This window comes from Garra rufa, chromosome 6 (assembly GCF_049309525.1).
Source record: "Garra rufa chromosome 6, GarRuf1.0, whole genome shotgun sequence".
Taxonomy (NCBI): Eukaryota; Metazoa; Chordata; class Actinopteri; order Cypriniformes; family Cyprinidae; genus Garra; species Garra rufa.
In genome coordinates, this window is record NC_133366.1 from 13620538 (window position 1) to 13644908 (window position 24371).

Below are 24371 nucleotides of genomic sequence, written 5' to 3' on the forward strand. Positions count from 1 at the left end.
TTATGCAATTACCTGCAGACATGTTCTTATTATGAATTAATTTGGCAAATTAAGTAAATACTATTGAATAGGCATATGCATGTTTATTATTTTCTGTACTTTATTTGTTGTGGTTGTTTATCTTAAACGGGCGTCTTTGCATGTCTGTTATTCACCGATAAGCATAAAGCAACTCTGACTCATCTCAGCTAATGATAAAGACCATACTTTTTATAGGACAACGCGGAATCGGTTCAAAACCTATTTGTGTTCACAACGCAGCAATGTTCTTTAGCATGATCCAGATGCGTCTTTCTGTATCTCAGCATCAGGTTCGAGAAGGACGCAAGGTGAATAGGTAGCCAACTCACGTAATGTTTGGATGGATTCCTCCTCTTCTCCACATCCACGACTTTTACATCCAAAACTGTCCGAAACTGCATTGTGAAAACCGAGGCTTCGGAAGCACGGCTAGTAGAAATAAATGGACAGTCACGAAGACGTTTGCACAAATAATCTCGATGTTCTTCTCCTCAATGAATGCAAACGCTGCCCCCCGGCCCGTCCGCTTAATCAGACCGTTTATTCTATTCCTCCTTGACGTAATGTAGAAATGAAGATCGAGTAATAAATGATGGCAAACTTATATCCGTCTGCAGGAAACGCACATTCCCGTATCCATTTCTCTCAGAACGCAGAGCGGATTCTCGAACCGCCGCGGTCCAGCTGAATTCGAATCGAGACACGTTCTACAGTGTCATTCTCGAATCCGGATCGACGCGTCATAAAGGAACGAGCGCGTCCTTTGTGTGGACTACAGTAGTGAAGCTGAAGTCTGGGGGTTCTCCTCAAACGTGAGCGGCGCGCGTCATAAAGGCCGGGGCGCATTCAACGCGAAGTCCATTCGGCAGGAAGCGCGCACACACACTGGGATATTTGGGCAATGGGGCTGGGCTTCTTGACAGGCTCTGTTGCAGTTTAAGAGCCTCTACAGGGGGAGAAACACGAGTGTTGTGTTGATATCATTGTCCTCCTTCACAAAATGAACAATAACTGGATTTTACAGACCAGGCTTTGTTTGTTTTGTTTTTGGCCAATTTTGAGAGAAATGAATGCAGTAGCGTATCTGGATTGTAATACAATCATGGCACACACCAGATATGAACTGTCATTTGCAAAACGTTCTATAAATATGAATGCAACATTTGCATAGTTTATATAGGCATACAGACGATTCTGTATTCTGTTCTATAGTCTATTGCGCATCTATTCCATAATCTAAGAATATCACAGACGTGATTTCCGTTACTCATATTGCCACCGATCATAAACCTGGACGCGCACAGATACAGATGTGCTCATGGACAGTGACGTATCTATTTGCTCACAGTGACCTCCTCAGGCCATTGGGTGTAACTACAGTTTTAAACAACCCATTTAGTTCACCCAATATTAAACTCCTGGACAGTTATCACATCCGTAGTGCTAGACAACGATTAATCGCATCCGAAATAAGTTTTGTGTACATATGTGTACTGTGTATAATTATTATGTATATATATAGTAGTTCACTTTAGTATAGTAGTTCACTTTCAGAACAAAAATTTACAGATAATGTACTCACCCCCTTGTCATTCAAGATGTTCATGTCTTTCTTTCTTCAGTCGTAATGAAATGGTGTTTTTTGAGGAAAACATTTCAGGATTTCTCTCCATATAATGGATTTCAATTGTGCCCCGAACTTCCAAAATGCAGTTTAAATAGAGCTTCAAAGGGCTCTAAATGATCTCAGCCGAGGAAGAAGGGTCTTATCTAGCGAAATGATCAGTTATTTTCTAAAAAAAAAAAAAAACATTTACTTATATACTTTTTAATCTCAAACGCTCGTCTTGCCGAGCTAGACAAGACGAGCATTTGAGGGTAAAAACTATATAAATTGCGTTTCTTTTTTTTTGTTTGTTTGTTTTTTAATAACCCATCGTTTTACTAGATAAGACCCTTTTTCCTTGGCTTGGATCGTTTAGAGCCCTTTGAAGCTGCATTTAAACTGCATTTTGGAAGTTCAAACTCGGGGGCACCATAGAAGTCCATTACATGGAGAGAAATCCAGAAATGTTTTACTCAAAAAACATAATTTCTTTAGAAAACATGAACATCTTGGATGACAAGAAGGTGAGTACAATATCTATAAATTTTTGTTCTGAAAGTGAACTACTCCTTTAAATATATTTAACATATTATAAACATATTTTTCTTAAATAAATACATGCATGTATGTATTTATATATACATAATAAATATACACAGTACACACACATATTATGTACATAAAAACGTTTATTTCGCATGTGATTAATCATGATTGTTTGCCCAGCACTAAATGGAAATGAAAAGGTATAACATTTGGGTTAAACCGTATAAATACTCAGTTCTCAAATGTTTATCTTTAGACATAATTCTGGCATTAAACAAGTTTAAAAAAATTTTTTTTTGATAATTTACTCACCCCCTTGTCATTTAAGATGTTCATGTCTTTCTTTCTTCAGTCGTAAAGAAATGGTGTTTTTTGAGGAAAACATTTCAGGATTTCTCTCCATATAATGGACTTCTATGGTGTCCGCGAGTTTGAACTCCTAAAATGCAGTTTAAATGCAGCTCTAAAGGGCTCTAAACGATCCCAGCTGAGGAAGAAGGGTCTTATCTAGTGAAACAATCAGTTATTTTCCCCCAAAAATATCATATATATATATATACTTTTTAACCTAAAATGCTTGTCTTGTCTAGCTCTGCGTGTGCTATGTGTATTCCGATTCAAAACAGTTAGGGTATGTCGAAAAACCCATCTCATTTTCTCCTCCAACTTCAAAATCAACCTACATTGCTGTTTTACCTTTTTAAGTAAACGTTTGATCTTGAAAGGCGTTTGATCTTCTTTGCATGTTTCCTTTGTAAACACTGGGTCGGTACTGGGTCTGCAGCGATGTAGGATGATTTTGAAGTTGGGGAAGAAAATGAGATGGGAGTTTTTCGACATACCCTAACTGTCTTAAACAGGAATACATGGAGTTATTTAGAAGTATAGAAGTCCACTATATGGACTATGAAATATGAAATGTTTTCCTCCAAAAACATAATTTCTTTACGACTTGGATGACAAGGGGGTGAGTAAATTATCTGTAAATATTTGTTCTAGAAGTGAACTTCTCCTTTAAGAATAAGGTTTAGGTAAATACTGTTTGCATGTATACTCTTCTTATGCTGGGAAGAGGGGAAAAATAACTAAATAAATAAAAACAATAAGTGTATGAAATTGATTTTAATGATTGTGCAACTTGTTAACATTATTTCTGCATGATTGTTTAAACACTTTGTTGATATTTTATAGAATTATTTTAAAAATGATGCTACAAAACAGTGTAGTGTGCTTCTGTTGTGCTTATTATATCACTATTGCATTCTAAGAATGTCAAGGCAACCTCCAGCACCTCTCGACTCAGATTTTGGCTGTAGCGCTGCCTCACGCTGGACAATATATGCAGGACATGGCATCCTTTCTCAGCATCTGCCAAAAAAACATCAGCAAATGAGGAAAGTCCTCTATTCAAATACCTGGGTAGGGGTATACAGTCAAAACAAAATTTATTCAGACACCTTCAACATTTTTCACATCACAGTTTAAAAAATGTTACTAAAATTTGACAAGAACACAGAGTTAAACTGTGTCAGAACAAATTCATCTTGACGATGTCAGATAACTTTGATAGAAAGGTATGTAATGCATTACAATCAACCAAAAAATATTCAGACAACTGTTAGCATGACAATATTTACACAATTATCAATACTTTGTTGATCAATTACCAAGCAATGCTTCATTTTGTTCAGTCTGTAGTGTAAAAAGGTCGCATTAGCAATTAAAGAAAAAGCACTTAAGCAAAACATGGTCAGGTCAAAGTGTCCCAAATTTTTAGTCGTAGTCCACTGTATGAATTTTTGGGTATAATATGTCACAGTTTACTTTATTTTGCTATCCTCACTTATATAAATGAACTAGTATTCTGCACCCACTAGTAAAAAAATATCAAAAATTATATCTGGTGTATGAATAATTGTTGTTTTGACTATATTATCTCACTAATTATGCTAATTATAAAATACAATAAAACAAAATGTACAAATTGAAACTATTATGTGAAATAAAAAACATCAATTATATAGTTTTTTTAGAGTGTAATAATAGTAATATCATTATGTGAAACTAGTATCCAAAAAAAAAAAAAAAACTCACATTTTTCCAGTTTGGTATCCTCTCGTAAAACATCCTTGATCGCTGTGTGAAGATCTTTGTCTTGCTCTGTTACCTAAAGCAGCCAAGGTAATGAAAATATAATTATATTTCAAACTAGTTTTAGACATTACATGTTATATAACATCTCTGTTGTGATTAAACCACATTAAATATAATTTTAAAATCCTAGTGGTACAATCCTGAAACGTGTAGGAAGCAAATATCAGACATTATTCCTTTAAGTTTGTTAAGAGTATCTTGAGGTAACATTAACAATTAGTACTTGCTGAAAGGGCTTGTGTAACATCACACATACATTGTAGACTTCATCCGCAGTCCGTATTTTACGAAATATTTGTCCTTCATCCTGGAGAACGATCAGAGTCTCTTTCAAAAGTTTTCGTATCTGTGTGGCAAATGACGTCCCGGGCTGATCTGACTCCTTCAGACAAAAAAAAAAATGCATTATGAAGTATGAGTCACGCATCATTCAAAATTGCCAATCGGCCTCCCAAAAAACTTCTAACAAATACAGAACATTCAAATAAAATGCATTCCATGTAAGTTCTCATCTGATCATTAAGGAAGATATCGTTAGGCTTCTCATTACTATACTTCTCATCACCATATGCTGCTGTCCTTGAATTTCCAGACTAGCAGCATCTCATAAAAGTGCTACAAACGATCACTCCCTGCTGCCATCAAACAGCACAACACATCCTCCCTGCCGTGCTCACCATAAGTTATTCCTGGCTCTTATATTCTGTTATACTCCAGCCAAGAGTAGTGACATTGACCAAGGACAGTTTTTAGAAGCGTTTCATCTATCATACGCATTCATCTATCTATCTATCTGAGTATAATGGAGGTCAAGGTCAGATCTAGTACCTGTTCTGTTGAAGAACTCTGGATCAGCGGATGTAAGAGGAACTCAACATCATAAGGACGAAACCTGGACACTTCTTTCTCTAAGAGAAACTCCTTAAGGGCAAGAACTGACCGAGACAGCAAATGGTGGAAATGTGAAGAACCTCCTGCTCTGTAAATAACATTTAGGAGCACAGAAAGCATGTTTTATTAAGATTTAAGTGTGTGTTAAATTTGAGGTCTACATCAATTCTACATAATTATTTTTTGTAATTATTATTATACATTTGTGATGCGATCTGGGAAAACCTGATGAATGTCAAATGTCAAATTTTTGTAAAAATTAGGTTTTCATTAAATTATCATTCGATAATATCTTGTCTATCATCTCTGAAAATATCAAAAATTCACTTGTTTAGTGCAGAAAAATAGTGATTTATTGCAGCAAGCAGAAATGACTGTTTTTCTCGTAAGAACGTGCTGCGGAGGTGCTTTCTTTGAACACCACAAAACCTAAGCTAACCTATCAAAATAAACCACGTAACATATTTTGGGGTCATCGGATGCAAAACTCACTTCTGCATGTAGTTTGAACATTAATGTGTGCTGACAGATTGTGTACACAACCACCCAAGAATGAGAAAAATCCACCCAGTGGTATTTTTTTATCTTTAAAAGTAATATCCCTTTTAAAATCAGGTCATTCTCAGCTTCTTGTTGGTGTAGACTGCTCCTACGATAGTTGATTGACATGAGCGCCTTACGTTACACCCGCCCTCACCGAGCTGAAACAGTCCAACTCTGATCGCCATTGTGTTGAAACAGGGGAAGCAGGGGAAGACAATAATGTCTCAAATTGAGCGATTGAGGTGTTCTGTTGTTGGATGTAATAATGAACATAGCAGTCGTCATTTACTTCCGACATCTGAGGCGCTGAAGACGCAAAGGATTAACATTACTTTCGTTTTTGAAAGGAAAGCGCCAATCCTGATCTACATATGTGTCTATGTTCATGCAAATCATTCGTGATGCAGCTTCACCCACAGCAAGTGAGTATAAGGTTTTTTTATGCATCTTTGGAAATGGCCTTTCTTAATAATGTGTTGGTTAGCAAGTTTCGCAGCTAAACACAGCTAAATGCAGCTAAACGCAGCTAAACGTGGCTAAAGTAAACATTACGGCTCATCATCCCACGGCAGCAAAGGGGCGGGGCGAGCAGAGCTCATTAGCATTTAAAGGAACATGCAACAGAATAGTTTGCTCTAAAAAGGGCTGATTTTGACAAGGTAAAAAGAGTGTTTTTTACACTACCATTGAGAAATTTTAACCAAAGTATGTTATAGATTTTTTATTAAAACCCTAAAGAATCATATCAACTTGTGGAAAATGGGCATCTGATGACCCCTTTAATAAAGGTGTATCAATGCACATTCCCCACCAGTCCAGTGTAATCTACAGCACTCAAAGTTTTATTTATTTATTTATTAATATTGTGAGATGGCAGAGAGCAACAACGCAGTCTGAAGTGCTGTCGCTGCTCACTGGATCTTACTCATTTCATTCTGCTCAAGCTTGGTTATGTCAGTGCTCTAAACGATGATATAATTGACGATTTCACATCCAGAGATGAAGGATCTAAATTTACTAAAAAGGAGAAGTCCGATGACAGTCTGTTACATGAAAAGGTGCTTGAACACTACACTTTTCTAAATGTATCCTACAAGGTACACTATTCGTGCTATCTAAACATACAAAAGGTGATCAAAGTTTAGAGACTATGCCAACAACGGAAAACAGACATTAGTCTGTTTGTGTAATGATGCAGTATAGCACTCCAGATTTGACACACAGCTCTCGTTAAACCTGTGAAGTGAAAGTAAAACCAGTCTCACTTTAAACCCGTTTTTCTCAAAATTCCATTCCTGAAAATCATATCAGCCAACTTCAGACAGCCATAACTTTTGTTACATTCAACAAAATAAAAACAGTTTTGGAAATTGCTTGAACCTAGCTTTCATATGGTATCAAAAAAGGTCAAATTTCACCATGTTTTGGGTTTTCCTAGATCGCATCACATTTATATCATTCATATATAATATATGCATGCATTTTCACTTCCTGTAACAGAACTAGGTTAATATAAACAATGCCCTGTGAAATAAAAAATATCTGAATCATTCTGTATGACTCACTCTGTGCCGCCCAGGTCATCTTTCGGCATCTGGAACGGCTGGTCATAGCACTTTCTATACAGCTGAGGCATTTCCAGCATACGTGAGATCTGCACTGCCATCACAGGGTCATTCACTTTGTCTACACACAAGAACAGTGATGATTACGGAAAAATACAGAGGTGGCCAAAATTATTAGAACACTAGTATTTTCACCAGCTAAAAATGGTTTGAAGTCAGTTATTTCTATATTTTGATGTAGTGTGTCAGTATCAAATATCAGTTTAATTTCCAAACATTCATTTTGCCATTAATTGTAATAATCCAGTGCTCCACACAAAGATCTGATCTCATCATTATCCAGTCTGTCTGGAATGACATGAAGAAACAGAACAAACTGAGACAGACTTAATCCAGAAAAACTGTGACCCCAAGATGCTACCTGCAAAGCTACCTGAAAAACTATGCGCAAGTGCACCTAGGGTAAAAGCTGCTTTAAACGCAAAGGGTTGTCACACCAAATGTTGATTTGTTTAGTTAATAGAAATCAAATTCTAAAGAGAAAATCTAATTCTGACATTTTTGACAGCATCCTCATTTTACAGCATTTTTACACAAGAGTCTAAAACTTGTAACAGTACTGTAGCTTTGCAGGTAGGTTTCTTAAAGCATCTTGAAGATGTTTCCACAGTTCTTCTAGATTTAGCCTGTCTCAGTTTGTTCTGTTTCTTCATGTCATTGTAGAAAGACTGGACGATGATGAGATCAGATCCCTGTGTGGAGCACGGGCTGTTGTCAGACTTCTTGTGCAAACAAAAATCTCTCTGGATGTTTACAGTTAATGGCAAAATTAATGTTTGTAAATGCAAACTGATATTTCCTACTGACACACTAAAGCAAAAGATAGAAATAACTGACTTAAAACCATTTTTTAACTTGTGAAAATACTATTGTTCTAATAATTTTGTCCACCACTGTAATTTTAAATGAATCCATGTGTTACGAACAAGCTCAGTCTAACTGATTAAACAAACTAATAATGTGTCATAATAGAATCTGAATCCCTGACTATTTCACTCACAGAAGCAGTTGGCCCTGATTTCCCTCGCATCCCTGGAGGTTTTGACAGTTCCTCGTACCCTCAGCAGGTCTCCGATCTCCAACACGGTGCTCTTCCGTTCAGCCTCCTTCAACCGTTTGAGTTCATCTTCAATGTTAAATCCTCTGGAGGATCCGCTAAGATCTCTGCCTACATTAACATTAGCACTGAATTAGTACTTTTAGTGGATTAATGTCCATTAAATTTTCCATCGAATCTTTCTATAGCATTTTTTATATTTACTTGGTGTTACTAATGTAGTGTCAGAGTTTTTATAACTTACATTTAGTTGATTCTCCTTCATCATTCCATTTCTCATTTTTCCAACAAAGACAGTTTATGACACCGGTACTATCATCCACTATGTGTTGAAGGAGAACAGACAAGAAATAATAAGACCAGGTGAAACAAGTGCCTATTTTAAAGATCACTTGGTTCCCAAAACAATACACAATCAAAAGCAAAATTATTAGTCAAGTTTATGGAAGAACCCAACAAAAATTTGCAACAGAACTTGACAGTGACCCCCATGCATTTTCGTTGTGTAGATTTTTTTGCTAAATTAAAATGTTTACACTTTTATGTTAAAATGTCGGTGACCCTGGACAACAAAGCCAGCCTTAAGTAGCAAGGGTATATTTGTAGTAATGGCCAAAAACACATTGTATAGGAAAAAATTATTTCCGCCAAATATCATTAAGATATTAAGATCATGTTCCATGAATATATGTTGTAAATTTCCTACAGTAAATATACCAAAACTTATTTTTTGATTAGAATGCATTACTAAGAACTTCATTAGGACAACTTTAAAAACGATTTTCTTTTTTTGCACCCTCAGATTCTAGATTTTCAAATAGTTGTATCTCGGCCAAATATTGTCCTATCACTAATTTATTCAGCTTTCAGATGATGTATAAATCTCAGTTAAATTTTTAAAAACTGACCCTTATGACAGGTTTTGTGGTCCAGGGTCACATATAAACAAAAAAAGTTTTTCCAGACCTCCATAGCAGTAGAAATCATCTCGCTCCCGCTTGTAAACAACTGTCCCCAGCACATCCACCTGGAAGAGTGGGTGAGTTTTGTAGAAATAAACTCCTACAAAACATCACATGCACATGTCAAATATGAGAGCTTTCTGGCAAAAGTACAAGAACAGTCTTCTTATCTATACTTTTTTTTTTAAACAGCAGCTGACAAACAAGTAGCTGACAAATATTGTGAACTTTTCCTCTTATGCAAAACAATGTTGCATGACTACTAGTGTTTAGAGAAGATTGTTTAGAAAAGTGCTGTAGTATTTTAATTCCCGTGTAGTTAAAGATAAAACCAGTAAACAAAATCAAAGGGGCCAAGGGTTAACGGTTTAATTTTACGTTACCAGGAACTTGTCTGGACTCTTTCATCTGTAGGATATCAGTGATGTATAGTTTGGAGTACGCGGAGAACACAGGGTCCAGACCCCACAGCATAGACGGCAGCTCATCAGCATCAGCATCTCCGAGATTCACTGCCATCGGACATCACTGACAATATAAAGTTAAGCACCGAACTATAAAATACCGAGAAGCATAAACACGAAAGCGAATCTCTACGCTTCTGATGTGATCTCGACTAAACCTAACTTGTTTTACTAAATTACGCAGCAAAAGGAAACAAATAATGCTGGTGCCTGACGAACCACGGAGTCATGTTTGTGTTTTTCCGCTCTCTGCGCAGTTGACTCACTGCGCACATAGGAAGAAGAAGCTACGCTGAGCTCATGAATATTAAGTAGGTTACGCAAAGGCCAGGGAAGTCAAAAGCAGAGCCGTAAAGAGTAGGGGGGGTGGCGCAAGATGGCAACCTGAACGGTAGTGTTGGTTCGAGCTCTGAGGCGTTTTGAGGAGTTTACATCTCTTGGGCGAATTTGTAACTTTTAAAAATAAGGCAGGGAGTGGAAACTCCTTATAAAGAGAAAATGCATTAAGTTTTTTTTTTTTTTTTTTTTTGCATTTTTCAGCCGAAATAGATTGATCTACTGATACCAAGCTTGTACAGACCAGTACACTTGTGAAGTTTGCAAAATGCCGAAGAATAAAAACCGAAAGTTACTCTCTTCATTTTTTGACGCGGCTTCTGGAGAATGTGTTCCACTGCCCGATACACCAACAAACAGCCCTCTCGCAAAAAAAACTTGTCAGGAAGAGGATCCTAAAGTTTCGAATGCCGATATACTTCGTGCTGTCAATGCCCTCAATGATCGCTTTACATCGATGGAACAACAACTCGCCCAAAATTCAGTTACTATTGTTAATCTTTCGAAGACGGTTGACTTCGTGGGCGAGGAGCTGAAATCACTGTCCATAAAGGTCAAGGCGAATGACAACAAGGTATCGCAAATTGAGCAGGTGATCCGGTTGGTTCGAGGCAAATGCGATCAAGCTGAGATCTACAGTAAAAGATGGAATTTGAGGCTCATCAACCTTAAGGAAACAGATGGAGAAGATATCAGAAACAGAGTCCTTGAGATCCTCAAAATTCTGACTCCGGACGAGGCAGATGACATCCGTTTTTATGTCGACGTGATTCACAGAGTGGGGCGTCTCGGAGCAGAGAAGAATCGCTCTAGGCCAGTCATTATTCAGTTCGCTCTCCGAGTTTACAGAGAGAAAGTTTGGAAAGCGGCACGGGATCATCCTGCTCTAAAGGAAAGAGGAATTCGTCTGACAGAGGACCTGACGTTTGCAGAACGACAACAGAGGAGGCTGTTATGGCCAAAGGTAAAAGTGGCAAGAGAAGAGGGAAAGAGAGCTTACTTTCGTGGAGCGGATGCTTTCATAGATGGAGAAAAACTGGCTGTCGAGTTTCAAGAAGAATACTGATTGAAAATAGTATATTGAATGATGGTTGGCCAGTCATTCAGAAACTGTATGCCCAGTCTTCAAATTCCAAAACATTCGTCCGGGTGATGTAACTCTTCTAAGCTAGGAATTGTTCAATACCGATTGCTTTGTGAATTTCTTTGTTTCAGGGTTCTTTACATAATATTGTTCTGACATCCAAATAAGATTTATGTCTGACTTTGTTTTTAGTTGTTTTAAAATTATTTCTCTTAACGTTAGGGGTTTACGTGACAGTATTAAAAGAAAATCTATGTTTATTTTTGTTAGACGTACTAATGCAAATATAATTTTTTTACAAGAGACGCATTCATGTGAAACTGATGTTAAATGGTGGCGTTCTCAGTGGGGAGACCAAATTTTTTGTTGTCATGCTTCTCATCACTCGGCAGGTGTCGCTATTCTTTTGAATAAGTTTAAAGGTAACGTTTTAGAATCGGTCAGTTCAACAGAAGGGAGATGGTTATTCATAGTCGTTAAACTGGATAATTCTGTTTTTGTTTTAGGTAATGTTTATGGTTATAATTCTTCAGTCCAAGCCAAGAATATGTCTACGGAGGTCACTGATTCTATATCTGTGTTGTTGAAAAAATATCAAGGTGCCCTTTTGATAATGGGTGGTGATTTTAATGATGCCCCAGATGATTTCTTAGATCGTTTCCCTCCACATACGTCATACTCCTCTAAATTTAAATTTACTACTTTTTTGACTTCTCATCTGTCTATTGTGGATATTTGGAGGTTCTTGAATTGTAGTGAAAAATGTTACTCTTGGAGTAATTCCTCTCGATCCTTACAATCAAGGATTGACCTATGGTTGGTCAATCCTGATTGTGTCCAATATGTAACAGAGGTTACGTATTCTTATGCACCCCTTTCAGATCATAAAATGGTTGTTTTGGTACTTTCTGGCTGTAAAGTTAAAAATAATAGTCTACGAGGATATTGGAAGCTGAACAATAATCTGCTTAGTAATGAGAAATTTATCAATCAGGTTCGAGAAATAGCACAACAAATTTTTGGAGGTAATCAAATGACATATACTAAGAAGTGGGAGTTCTTTAAGTTTAAAGTTAGGCAGTCAGCAATTTATTTTAGTAAACAAGTTAAAAATAATAGTTTGACTAAGGAACAGGCTCTTATGACAGAATTAGACATTTATTTAAAAAAAGATAATCTTACAGAAGATGAAAAAATTAAATTGGAGGCTATAAAAACTCAAATTGATCAGATATATACTGAAACAGCAAAAGGCGCATTCATTCGCTCAAGAGCTAAGTGGTTAGAAAAAGGAGAAAAAAATACAAGCTATTTTTTTTCACTAGAAAAACGAAATTATAAAAGACAAATGATTTCCTCTCTTGAAATTGATGATGTAATTACCTCAAACCCAGAAGTAATTTTAAATTATGTAGAATCTTTTTACTCTAAGTTGTATAAATCTGTATTTCAAATAGAAAAATGTTCTAATTTTTTTGAGTCAATTGAGTTATCTGTCCCTCCAATTACAACTCAATTTAGAGACCTTTGTGATGAAAATTTAGGAAAACATGAGATGACCACAGCAATTTGTTCAATGAAAAAAAATAAGTCACCAGGTACAGATGGGCTTTCAGTGGAGTTTTATCATTGCTTTTGGGATATAATTGAAAATCCTTTATTTGAAGTGTATAAGGAATGTATTGAATCGAAAGAACTATCCACTACTATGAAACAAGGATTAATAACTCTACTTCCTAAACCTGATAAAAATAACTTGATTTTAGAAAACTGGCGTCCAATAACATTGTTGAATGTAGATTATAAATTGTTATCTCTCATTTATGCAAATCGTTTAAAAAAAGGTCTAAATGAAATTATTAGTGAGTATCAAACGGGATTCATGGCTGGTCGACACATAAGTTGGAACATTAGACTAATTTTGGATTTGTTAGATTATTCTAATTTGGTGGAATCTGAAGCTTTAATGGTTTTTCTTGATTTCCATAAAGCTTTCGATACAATCGAGCATCAATTTATATTTAGGGCTTTAAAAACTTTTGGGTTTGGGGAGAGATTTATTTCTATTATTAAAATGTTTCATAGAGATATTAATAGCTCTATTAATTTATATCCAAATACTTCTAAAAGATTTCCTATTTATAGAGGAGTGCGCCAAGGTTGCCCTATATCCCCTTTTTTGTTTCTTCTAGTAGTAGAGTTTCTTTCCATAAAAATTTTGAACTCTCCAACTGTTCAAGGAATTACCATCTTTAGTAAAGAAATTAGATTATCTCAGCTGGCAGATGATACTGTTATCTTTTTGAGAGACAAAGAACAGTTGCCCGCTGCTTTGCAGTTAGTAAATGCATTTTCTGGTGCCTCTGGATTAATGTTAAATGTAACAAAATGTGAAATAATGTCTCTTTATGAGTCACAAGAAAAAGAGTTATGTAATATCCCAATTAAACAAAAGATAAAATATTTAGGAATAAGTATTACAAAGGATTTGACAGAAAGGCAAGAATTAAATTTTTCCCCTAAACTAAAAAAAGCTCAAAATATCTACAATAATTGGCTTCAAAGGGATTTAACCATTATTGGCAGAGTCCTATTGACTAAAGTTGAAGGGATGTCTAGATTTATTTATCCAGCATTATCTCTTTTTGTTCATGACTCTATTTGTAAAAAAATTAATGATTTGTGTATACAATTTGTTTGGAGGAATAAACATCATTATTTAAGAAAGGAAATTCTTCAAGGGCCAAGAAAGGAAGGTGGATTTGAACTTTTGGATTTTTTTGATTTAAATTATACATTTAAAGTAAAATGGCTCAGAAATTGTCTTCTTAAATCAGACTCGATATGGTTCTTTATACCATATAATATTTTCAAAAAGGTTGGAGGGTTGCGTTTTTTGTTATTATGTGACTACTCTGTTAAGAAATTACCTGTGGCGTTATCTAATTTCCACCAACAAGCTCTTAAGGCTTGGAAGTTGTGCTATGTACACAATTTTTCCCCACACAAAGTATTCCTGTGGAATAATGCGTATATTACAGTTAAGAGGAAATCTCTTTATTTACAAAGTTGGATGGATAAAGGTATTTACTTCTTATCTGATATTTTAGACCAGTCAGCCAATTTGCTTTCTTATGAATCTTTCATGAACAAATGGTCATTTCCAATTAAATATAGAGAATATTGTTATGTAATGAAAGCCATTCCCACAGGTATAATGATGTTGATGAGAAGTCATATGTTGTCATGCAATGTCCATAGAACTGAACCTACACTTTATTTAAATGGAGTAGATATTAATAGTAAAAAGTGTACAAACAAATTTATTAGATCATTATTTTATAAAAGTAGAGCTCTAAAACCTAGAGGGAAATCATTTTGGAATAGTTGTTTCACAGATATTGTGTGGAAAAAAGCTTGGTTGCTCCCGTTTAGATTCTGTATACCTAATAAACTTAAGGAATTACATCTGAAAATTCTACATAATATTTATGTGAGCAATTATACTCTGTCAAAATTTATGGATATTGATGAAAACTGTTCATTTTGTTTAGATCAACCAGAAAATTTGTTACATCTTTTTTATGAATGCTGTCATTCAAAAAAGTTTTGGGAAGAATTATCTTTGTACGTCCAAGAGAAAACTGGTTATACTTGTGATCTGACTTCAAAGGATGTTTTAATATATTTTGAATCTAAAAGTATATCCGTTAATTTTATGTTAAATCTGATTATTTTATTTGGAAAATTTCATATTCATAAAAGTAAAAGAAATAATTCTAAACCTTGTTTAAAGGTTTTTATGATTGATTTTCATTCATATCTAGATTCTCTTCAATGTATTGATAGTAAAAAATGTAAAGATACAATTGTATTTGCTGAAGAGTTAAAGTTGATCGAAGAGTGAATCTTATATATATTGTAGGTGTGTATGTACATGTGTGTATATGTATGTGTATATGGATGTATATTTTTTTGTCAAATTGTATCTTTGCATACTTGCAACTAAATTGTAAAATGTAAACCTCTTTATTTTTATTATTTTTTTATTTTTTACTTTTTACTTTATTTTGTTTGGATGTCTTGTTATATTTGTATATATCTTTGTTGTAGTTTGTTAATAAAAAAAAAAAAAAAAAAAAAAAAAAAAAAAAAAAAAAGCCGTAAAGAGTAGAGAGTCTACAGCTCTGGTCAAAAGTTTACATACACCTTGCAGAATCTGCAAAAATGTTAATTATTTAATTAAGAGGGATCATACAACATGTATGTTATTTTTTATTTAGTACTGACCTGAATAAGATATTTCACATTAAAACGACGTTTAGATATAGTCCACAAAAAAAAAAGTTATTACACATACACTTGATTCTTAATACTGTGTTGTTACCTGAATGATCCACAGCTTTTTTTTTTTTTTTTTTTTTTTTTTTTTTAGTGATGGTTGTTTATGAGTCCTTTGTTTGAACAGTTAAACTGCCTACTGTTCTTCAGAAATATATTTCAGCCCCCTTAAATTCTTAGTTTTTTCATCATTCCATCATCCATCTTTTCACACTAGGACAACTGAGGGACTCATATGCAACTATTTCAGAAGATTCGAACGTTCACTGATGCTTCAGAAGGAAACGATGCATTTAGAGCTGGGGGGTGAAAACTATTTGAAGTTAAAGATCAGGGTAAATTTAACTTACTTAGTCTTCTGGGACACATGTAAGTATCTTTTGTAGCTTCTGAAGGGCAGTACTAAATGAAAAAAAAAATTATATTTAGGCAAAATTGTAAAAATGTACACATCTTCATTCTGTTCAAAAGTTTTCATCCCCTGGCTCTTAATGCATATTTTTTTTTCTTCTGAAGCATCTGTAATAGTTGCATATCAAGAACATAGTCCCTCAGTTGTCCTTACTGTAAAAAAAATAGATCTCAAAATCAGTCATTGTTTGGAAAAACCAAAGAATTTGTGAGACCTGAAGGATTTTTCTAAATAACAGCGGGCAGTTTAACTGTTCAGGACAAACGAGGGACACATTAACAACTATCACTAAACAAAACAAACAAAAAACACAGCTGTGGATCATTCAGGTAACAACACAGTATTAAGAATCAAGTGTATGTAAACTTTTGAACAGGGTAATTTTTTATAAATTCAACTATTATTTTCTCTTATGGATTATAATGTCTTTTATGTGAAATATCTTATTCAGGTCACTACTAAATAACATACATTTTGTATGATCCCTGTGAAAACATTTTGCAGTTTCTGCAAGGTGTATGTAAACTTTTGACGTTAACTGTACTTATTTTGGCTAAATTTAGTGTATATACAAATATAAGTGAAATAAGTAGTTTTTTTATTTTAAAGTTCAACGATATTTAAAAATAGCAGCTGACAAACAAGTGGCTGAAAAATATTGTGAACTTTTGCATGACTACTAGTGTTTAGAGAAAATTGTTTAGAAAAGTGCTGTAGTATTTTAATTCCAGTGTAGTTAAAAATAAAACCAGTAAACAAAATCAAAGGGGTTAATAAGTGAACTAAAAAATAAGTTAAAAAAAAAAAAAAGCATTTTTTTTATTTTAAAGTTCAACGACATTTAAAAATAAATTAGAAAAAGGAGATCTGTAAAATGTATTATAGACAATAAAGCTGACTTTGACTTTGATTATGTGCAAACAGTATACGGGTGACCAGGCGAGGGCGCCATGCATCTAGTGAAAGCAAATGTTCTCGACGGAAGAGCTACAAAGTTTTGACAAGAATCACAATTAGCATTAAGGATCTTATACAGCACAGCGTTTACAAAAAGTTTTCAAAAGACGGCGAGATGTCGTTTCCAGGATGGGTGTCTTGTAAGGAAAAACGTATGTTCCCTGACCGGGAATCGAACCCGGGCCGCGGCGGTGAGAGCGCCGAATCCTAACCACTAGACCACCAGGGAGCGCTGAGGGCAAGGTTCGTCGTCTGCCATTTTAAGGTACTCAAGTCAGGCTGTCCAGAAAGTTTACAAAACATAGCTCTCCAAATTACACGCATTATAGTCTGGACTTTACAAAGCGTTACACTTGGGTTCCGTAAAACACTGTTAAGTAACATTACAGTTTCGTATTGTTTTGCTTTTTACATTCCACAAGAGTCTTGAAATATGGCCTAACGTTAGAGATCTTTCTTTCTTATAAGCTTGCTGGTGTAAACCCATGCCAGTGCCCTAAACACCTTTAAAACCAGCTAAGAGACCGAAGGGGTCAATTTTTCTTACAGTAAATAATTTTTTTCTTATTTCAGTTCTCTAAACCCGTTTATGTGTTTTGAAATGTCCTGAGTCAGACCTGTGAAGCTGAGCGAAGTGCTGACTCATCCTACCTTTGAGATTACTCCGTAAAACTGTCCTATTATTCCTGAGACATAACGACAGTTTTTCCTCCTCGTCTCAGAGCAGAGGTGTCGCAATCTGTGTCAGGTCACTGTAAGGTAATAAACAGTGATAAAAGACTGATATTTGCAATAAGAGTGATAGCTGCATATGATGGGAATAGAGTGCATAGAAATTGGCTATAAATGCAGCTGTCAGATATTGATGTGAACTCACTGACCCAAAAGTCACATTGTGCAATGCTGTTAAAATGATCATCCATCACTGTATGATCTAATAGATTGAATGCAATAACAACTAGTGCTCATAAGTAACACACACACGCACGCACACACACACACACACACACACACACACACACACACACACACACACACACACACACACATAACAGATAAGTTATCATTGAGGAGTATAATATCTCTGTTTTATTACTATTAAGACCACTATGAGCTCTTTAAGAAACAGTAAACCATTTAATACTGATCTGAAACCTATTCACTGTAGCCAAACTTCTGATAAAACTAATAGCTTTCCATACATTTTCAAACCATGTGAAGTAGCCATCACAGTCCATCACGTCTTTTGGACGGAAAAGTTAGGGCAGATTAACAGTCAATACAAAGAAGAGGTCAAAGAGTAACTGATCACATATTGATTACATTGATTGCATTTAGGATTTGCCTGTGTCAAGCTGACCTGTTCTAAATACTGTTCTTGGCAAGATGCTAAAGTTTTTCAGATGCTTTATGAGCAACATTAGTAGGAATAGTTCACAATTTTTATTATTTATTAACCCTCATGGAATTTCAGACCAGTTTAGTTTTATTCCCCAGAACAGAACACCATAAAGGAACTATAAAAGTAGTCTGTGTGACAATATACAATATAAAAAAAGTCTTCCAAAAAAGAGTGAGAAGAGGGTACGAAAATGATGACAGAATGTTCATTTTTTGAGTGAACTATCCCTTTAAGTTTGCTTTACAATTTACGCCTACCTGTATTAATCACAGCTAAACTAAATAGCCAGTGCTTTTTTTTGTTGAGTCACTAAAACATTTCTAAAACCCAACTCTTTTGGGTCAAAGTGTTTTATAGATTTACAAAATCATGAAATTAAGCATCAAATGGAAATCCTGTGACTGATAACTGTCTCTGTTGGAGGTTTGTCCTATCCCAGCAGTACCCGCTGGAGCCTGTCTGGTGGGACGCTGTTCTCGTCCTCTGATTCGGCGTCGCTCTGTGGGTTTGAGCTGCAGGGAGAGGAGCACTGCGGGGAACAGAGGTAATGCATGAGCGGCAGGCGGTACTTCCCACAGAAATCCACAAACTTGATGTGCCTCACACACGAGTCGAAGTAAACACCTAGAGGGCATGATGAGAGAGAGATATAGAGAATGTGAAGAAGTGGACAAATATTCAATACAGCAAAGACAATAGTTTTATCAACCTATGAAGTTTTCAGTTAAGAACTTTATGTCAGAATCAGTCAACAGTAATTGTGGCATAATGTTAAAGGAATAGTTCACCCAAATATTAAAGATCTGTGAATAATTACTCACCCTCATGTAATTCCAAACCTGTAACACCTTCGTTCATTTTTGGAATTCAAATTAAGATATTTTTGATGAAATCTGAGTGTTTTTTGACCCTGCATAGACAGCAACGGAACTGACACAGGGTCTTACGGGTTTGGAACAACATGAGGGTGAGTAATTAATGACAGAATTTTGATTTTATGGTGAACTATCCCTTTGTCTACCACAAAAATGACCTCATTTCTTTGAAAAAAATTGGGAGTGAATTGGGTAAATCTGTAAATGTTAAAATTCTCCTTTTTTTAAGTGGCAAACTTATTTGCTTTAACATGATTTTAGCATGAAAAATCACTTACTTTCCCCCTAAAGGGACCTTTGTAAAAACAATCCACTGACTTTTGCATGTGAACAAGAAAAGAAAAAAATTGCTAGCATGAAAAATGTATTGTGCGCACACAAAAGTTCATAATTGCACAGAAGCTTCTTTTTCTCATTTGTTTGCAAAAGTCTGACTTCTTTATTTTTGCAAAGTTCCCTTTTATAATCTTTTCTGTGTAAGCTATATCAACATCAATTGCACCATTATTTGCAATTTTCCAAGCACTTGTGCTACTTCCAAAAACAGGACTAATCGATTTGAAAATTGTGCTTTGAAGCTGTTACAGTGTCACATCAATGTTTGCTCTTTTTTTTTTTTGATGAATGAGGGACAAGACGAAGTAATCAACATTATACCACAAATTCTGTCAACTAAGCATAACTGGTTCTGAACCCAGAATATTATTTTAATAATGCATGATATAGTGTAATTTATGCATAATGCAATTATGATTCAATTTGAGTACTTTATTTTAAAAAAATCCTCGACTGCATTTCGGCAAAATACAGAAAGTGGCACACAGACGAAAATCCATCAAATGTATTATTAGACCTTCTTCTAAAGCTGCTTTTAAATCCCTTTTAAAAATTATAATAAAACACAATGCTGTTGTGAATTTACAAACACTAAAATTTAGTTAAATAAATTCAGGTTTAATATATGCGCTTTGATTATTTACATGCACGTAGGTTAAGTATGTGTGTGTCTGAGAGGCTCCGTAAATGCTGCTCCGCACAAACTGTGTTATCATTCACATGTGTTTCAAACTCCATTTCTGCATATTGTTGTAAGTTTGGGTTATTATAACTTTCATCTGAAAACAGCATGTGCCGTTTCATCAAATTTGTAAGGTAAATAATATATAAACCTAGGTAAACACAGGAGAATATCAAGTTTACATGTTTTGATGTCTACATATTTAAAAAATTACAGTGGCTGCAGCATTTCTGTCATGAAATGAAATGGCCAAATATTAAAGATTAAGTGGACATTTGAATTAAATGTTGTTTAGTCAATAATAAACAAGGATTAGATTGCGCTGCAAAGTGTAAAAACAATTGCAGTCATTTGTTATAAAGCATACATTCATTCAACTGTTTATAATACATTATGTATTTTAACAGTTTGTTCAATAAAACCCATATTATTACTTGCTTTTGATACTTTATTTGAACTAATTATTATTGCCTCATGCTATATCTATTTTAAGTCATTTTAAAAGCTATTGTTCGCTTGCATCTATTTTTATTACCACAAAAAATGTATTAAAAATATCGAATTACTTGATTAATCATCAGAATAATCGACTGATTACTCGATTACCAAAATAATTGTTAGCGAGAGCCCTAATCCTTGCTGGATACATTTGGACAGGTCTCCTAATTATGTCACTTTTTCACATATTATACAGCCTTATTGTCCTCCCCTACCTGCACACTTTGGGTTGGGACATTCGCTAGCCAGGTTTAAATAATGAATCAGATTGGACGGTAGGTCACACGAGCTGAACGGAAGGTTCTGGGACTTGACGGTGCGTCCTGCCAGCTCCATCAGGGATGGAGGGTCGTAGGTCATGTCCTTGATAAAGCGCACAACCAGAGGGTTTCCACGCAGACTGAGCTCTTGCAAATGGACAAGGCTGAGAATCTCACGAGGGAGGAAGGTCAACAGGTTGTTGTGGAGACTGAGAGAGAGCAGGGAGTGTAGTCTGCAAGGACAGAAATCAGATAAAAATCACCTAACTGCTTTGACTGTACAATAAAAACACAAGTAACAAAAGATCTCACTTGTTGAGCTGGGGCGGTATGCTTTGGATGCGATTGTCACACAGAACCAGGTATCTCAGACTGGTGAGGTTAGCAACCTCAGGTGGGATGGAGGAGATGAGGTTCCCTCCCAAATACAGCATCTCTAGACTGTAGCATCACATAACAGAGGTTAAAAGTTGAACCCCCATGATATTAAAATCGTGTTTTGTAGATGTTAGTTTGTGTGCTGAAAGATGACAAAACAAACTTTTAGAAGATATACTACCTGAAAAACTGGACAAAATATGTGCCTGTTTTTAAATGTGTGTATATTGATATGGAAAAAGCGGAATTACTATAATACAGAGGTGGTCAATTATACAATGAGGACAAACACACACCGACAGGGGGAAGTTCAAAGTTCATCTACTGTAAATACAGAATTTAGCAATCCTATGATGAAGCAGGAAGATCTAATTTTAACTGTCTAGGTTTAAATGACACAAGAGATCATTAACTTAAAAGCAGACAGACTACTGTTATGTCAGGTTTAAATATTTGTCTAAGAGTACTTAACCAGATCTCTCATTCTATTGGTCAGTCTTTTACCCAAAAGCCCCACCAACCAACCCCATGTCATGGAATGCATTGAACTACTGTCTAGTTTTGTAACACTGATCCAGGCCAGATGCGAATCTGTACAAAGCTCCGCCCTCAAGAGATACAGTAAATGTTCTAAAGCAGCATATGTATATATTAGGGTTATTATAGTTACTATAATACTACTTGTAGTATTACACCTATAACAAGTATAATATTTTAAACTTGAAAGAGACAGTTAACAATTAAAATAAAATATGAAAAAAAAATACATTTTAACTAAATACTACATTTAAGCATACATTTACTATTTTCCTTAAATTATTGTGTACTAAAAGTACTTTTAATAATAATATTTGCTTTTATAGAGGAACCCCTAAGATAAACTGTTCTTATTTTGAATTATTACTGTCATTAGATAATGAGTAAGAAATGAGTTAATAGTTAGAAATTATTTTATGTGTTTTATCTACATATAACTGCTATTTTAAGAGGCATGATTGAAGAGCAACCTTCTTCTCAAATCTGGACAAAAACAAACTCATACCTTGTCAGGTTCTCTATTTCTGCAGGGATATTCTTCAATCTGTTTCCTCCAAGTGACAAAGACTGTAGTGTGGTCATTTTGAGAAACTGCATGGGAATATCCCCAAACCTGTTCCCACTCAGATTCAGATTTTCTACCGGCATGCGTTCAAACTCCTTAGGGAACGAGGACTCATTCAGAAAATTGTTCTTTGCTACAAACGTCTTTAGGTTTGTTAGACGCATGATGTCATCTGGTATGACTGTGAGCGTATTATTGCTGATATCCAGATATTCCAGGTTGAACAGAAAACAAACGGAAGGTGGAATAAACGATAAACGATTGTTAGTGAGATGCAGCTGCTGGATTTGTCGTCTTTTATTGTCCGTCAGATGCTCCAAATTCAGGTCGTCCAACTGCAGACGCGACAAATGTAATACAGCACAGTCGTCCATGCTTGGGAAACGAGCCATATGGACTATTTAGAAAAGTAAAATAATAATAATAATATCGGAATACAAAAAAATAAAATTATCACACTTTTAGTGGTGTTGTAATCTAACGAGTTATCGCCTTTGAGCTCTTGTTTTGAGTTATAATCCAAACACATATATTATACTGTATATAAAAGTGATCCCCTTTGACTACAGTGACTAAACTGCAGCTGTGCAAAGTGCACGCGCTCGACCCAAGATTTCAGTGGTTTTATCTGTACTGAGTGCGCGCACGTCACGCCTCCTGCAGTCAGTGGTTGGTCATTCAGGGGCCAAACATGATGCAAGTGTGCGTTCCTTCTCACAAGCCTCCTATGCGACCCTGCACGTCTAGCCTGAGTGCCTGGTATACATGAAAACCTGGTGACATTCAACAGGTCTACTTGTTGCATGAAAGATGAAAGTGATACATAAAGCATTAATCTAATAATACATTAATATTTTTATCGGCATAAGCATGGGCTTATACCTAAACTTATTTAATATCCATTTTATTTTTCGGTAAGAGTGGGTGCGCCATTTGTAAATTTTATGGGTCTACCTTCCGGTCTTATCTGCGTCCTGCTAACAGCTTGATATTGCAAATTGGTGACTTACCATATTATTTTGGTGTATTATCTTAAAGGGATAGTTCACCCAAAAATGAAAATCCGCCATTTGCGTATGCTACGCCAGAGCGCGTACACGTGTAACGAGCCGGATGAAAAGCTCGTGCTCAGGACAGATGGACGTGGCTGTGCATCAAAGGTAAAAAATGATATAATTACTGTTCAGTTTCTCATAAAAAATGATCGTTTTGTGTCTTATGACATCAGTGTATCGTCACGAGCCGCAGGGTGTAATTTGGATTTGTCTGTGCATGTTTTTTGTTACTTTCAAAGGTTTGGTGCCCATCCACTGCCATTAAATCACTAACAGACTGCACCGGTTTTCGTTAAAAATCTTTGTTTGTGTTCTGCTGAGGAAACAAAGTCACCTACATCTTGGATGCCCTGGGGATAAGCAGATAAACATCAAATTTTCATTTTTGGGTGAACTATCCCTTTAATGATGAGCACACTAGATTGTAGTGCAAACAGGTTTGCCATTTACTACATATCGTTATTCTACTCATTATTTTACTATAGAGTATTTTAAACGACCGGCCATGCCTCTGAATTGACTTATAACTCGCAAAGTTTGCTTATTATTGCTGCTTAAAATTATCATGTTTTGGGCTGTACTAAATGGTTGGATGGGGAAAAACATTTGAAGTAGTCTACTATAGACTGCCAAAAGTTATAACAAGTCAAGGAGAAGAGTGCAAAAAACTGAGGAACAAAAGGTCTTTGTGGTTGGCCAAACTGAACTAGAATTTCTAGTGCGAGAGTCTTGACAACATTTGATTTCATGATTCCCTGTCAGGTAGGTGAAATATTAGGCTAAT

The 24371-nt window shown here is 35.4% G+C and overlaps 2 protein-coding genes and 1 non-coding gene across 3 annotated transcripts; all 3 read right to left on the minus strand.

Annotated features, from left to right (window-relative positions):
• Positions 1-3280: 3280 nt before the first annotated feature.
• On the minus strand, positions 3281-10106 carry stn1 (STN1 subunit of CST complex). The gene is made up of 9 exons (XM_073842938.1): positions 9789-10106; positions 9410-9505; positions 8688-8765; positions 8387-8554; positions 7327-7447; positions 5156-5306; positions 4584-4709; positions 4268-4340; positions 3281-3541 (listed from the first exon to the last, which is right to left on the minus strand). Exons 1-9 carry the CDS (start codon positions 9922-9924, stop codon positions 3384-3386), a joined length of 1107 nt encoding a protein of 368 aa, XP_073699039.1. The 5' UTR covers positions 9925-10106; the 3' UTR covers positions 3281-3383.
• Positions 10107-17156: 7050 nt separating this feature from the next.
• trnae-cuc (transfer RNA glutamic acid (anticodon CUC)) lies at positions 17157-17228 on the minus strand. Its single transcript has one exon. It is a non-coding gene; the product is annotated as a tRNA-Glu (tRNA).
• An 837-nt stretch (positions 17229-18065) lies between these two features.
• lrrc58a (leucine rich repeat containing 58a) lies at positions 18066-23110 on the minus strand. Its single transcript, XM_073842848.1, has 4 exons — positions 22473-23110; positions 21365-21493; positions 21008-21285; positions 18066-19025 (listed from the first exon to the last, which is right to left on the minus strand). Exons 1-4 carry the CDS (start codon positions 22922-22924, stop codon positions 18832-18834), a joined length of 1053 nt encoding a protein of 350 aa, XP_073698949.1. The 5' UTR covers positions 22925-23110; the 3' UTR covers positions 18066-18831.
• Between the last annotated feature and the right edge of the window lie 1261 nt (positions 23111-24371).

Excerpts from the sequence above, each read along its gene's own strand:
- stn1 (XM_073842938.1), bottom strand. The coding sequence starts at position 9,924 with ATGGCAGTGAATCTCGGAGATGCTGATGCTGATGAGCTGCCGTCTATG. Across the intron at positions 8,555-8,687 it reads TGAAGGAGAATCAACTAAAT|GCAGAGATCTTAGCGGATCC; the intron begins GTAAGTTATAAA and ends ATGTTAATGTAG. Across the intron at positions 3,542-4,267 it reads GGATACCAAACTGGAAAAAT|ATGCTGAGAAAGGATGCCAT; the intron begins GTGAGTTTTTTT and ends TTTTTTTGGCAG.
- lrrc58a (XM_073842848.1), bottom strand. The coding sequence starts at position 22,924 with ATGGCTCGTTTCCCAAGCATGGACGACTGTGCTGTATTACATTTGTCG. Across the intron at positions 21,494-22,472 it reads GAAATAGAGAACCTGACAAG|TCTAGAGATGCTGTATTTGG; the intron begins GTATGAGTTTGT and ends GTGATGCTACAG. Across the intron at positions 21,286-21,364 it reads ATACCGCCCCAGCTCAACAA|ACTACACTCCCTGCTCTCTC; the intron begins GTGAGATCTTTT and ends CTGTCCTTGCAG.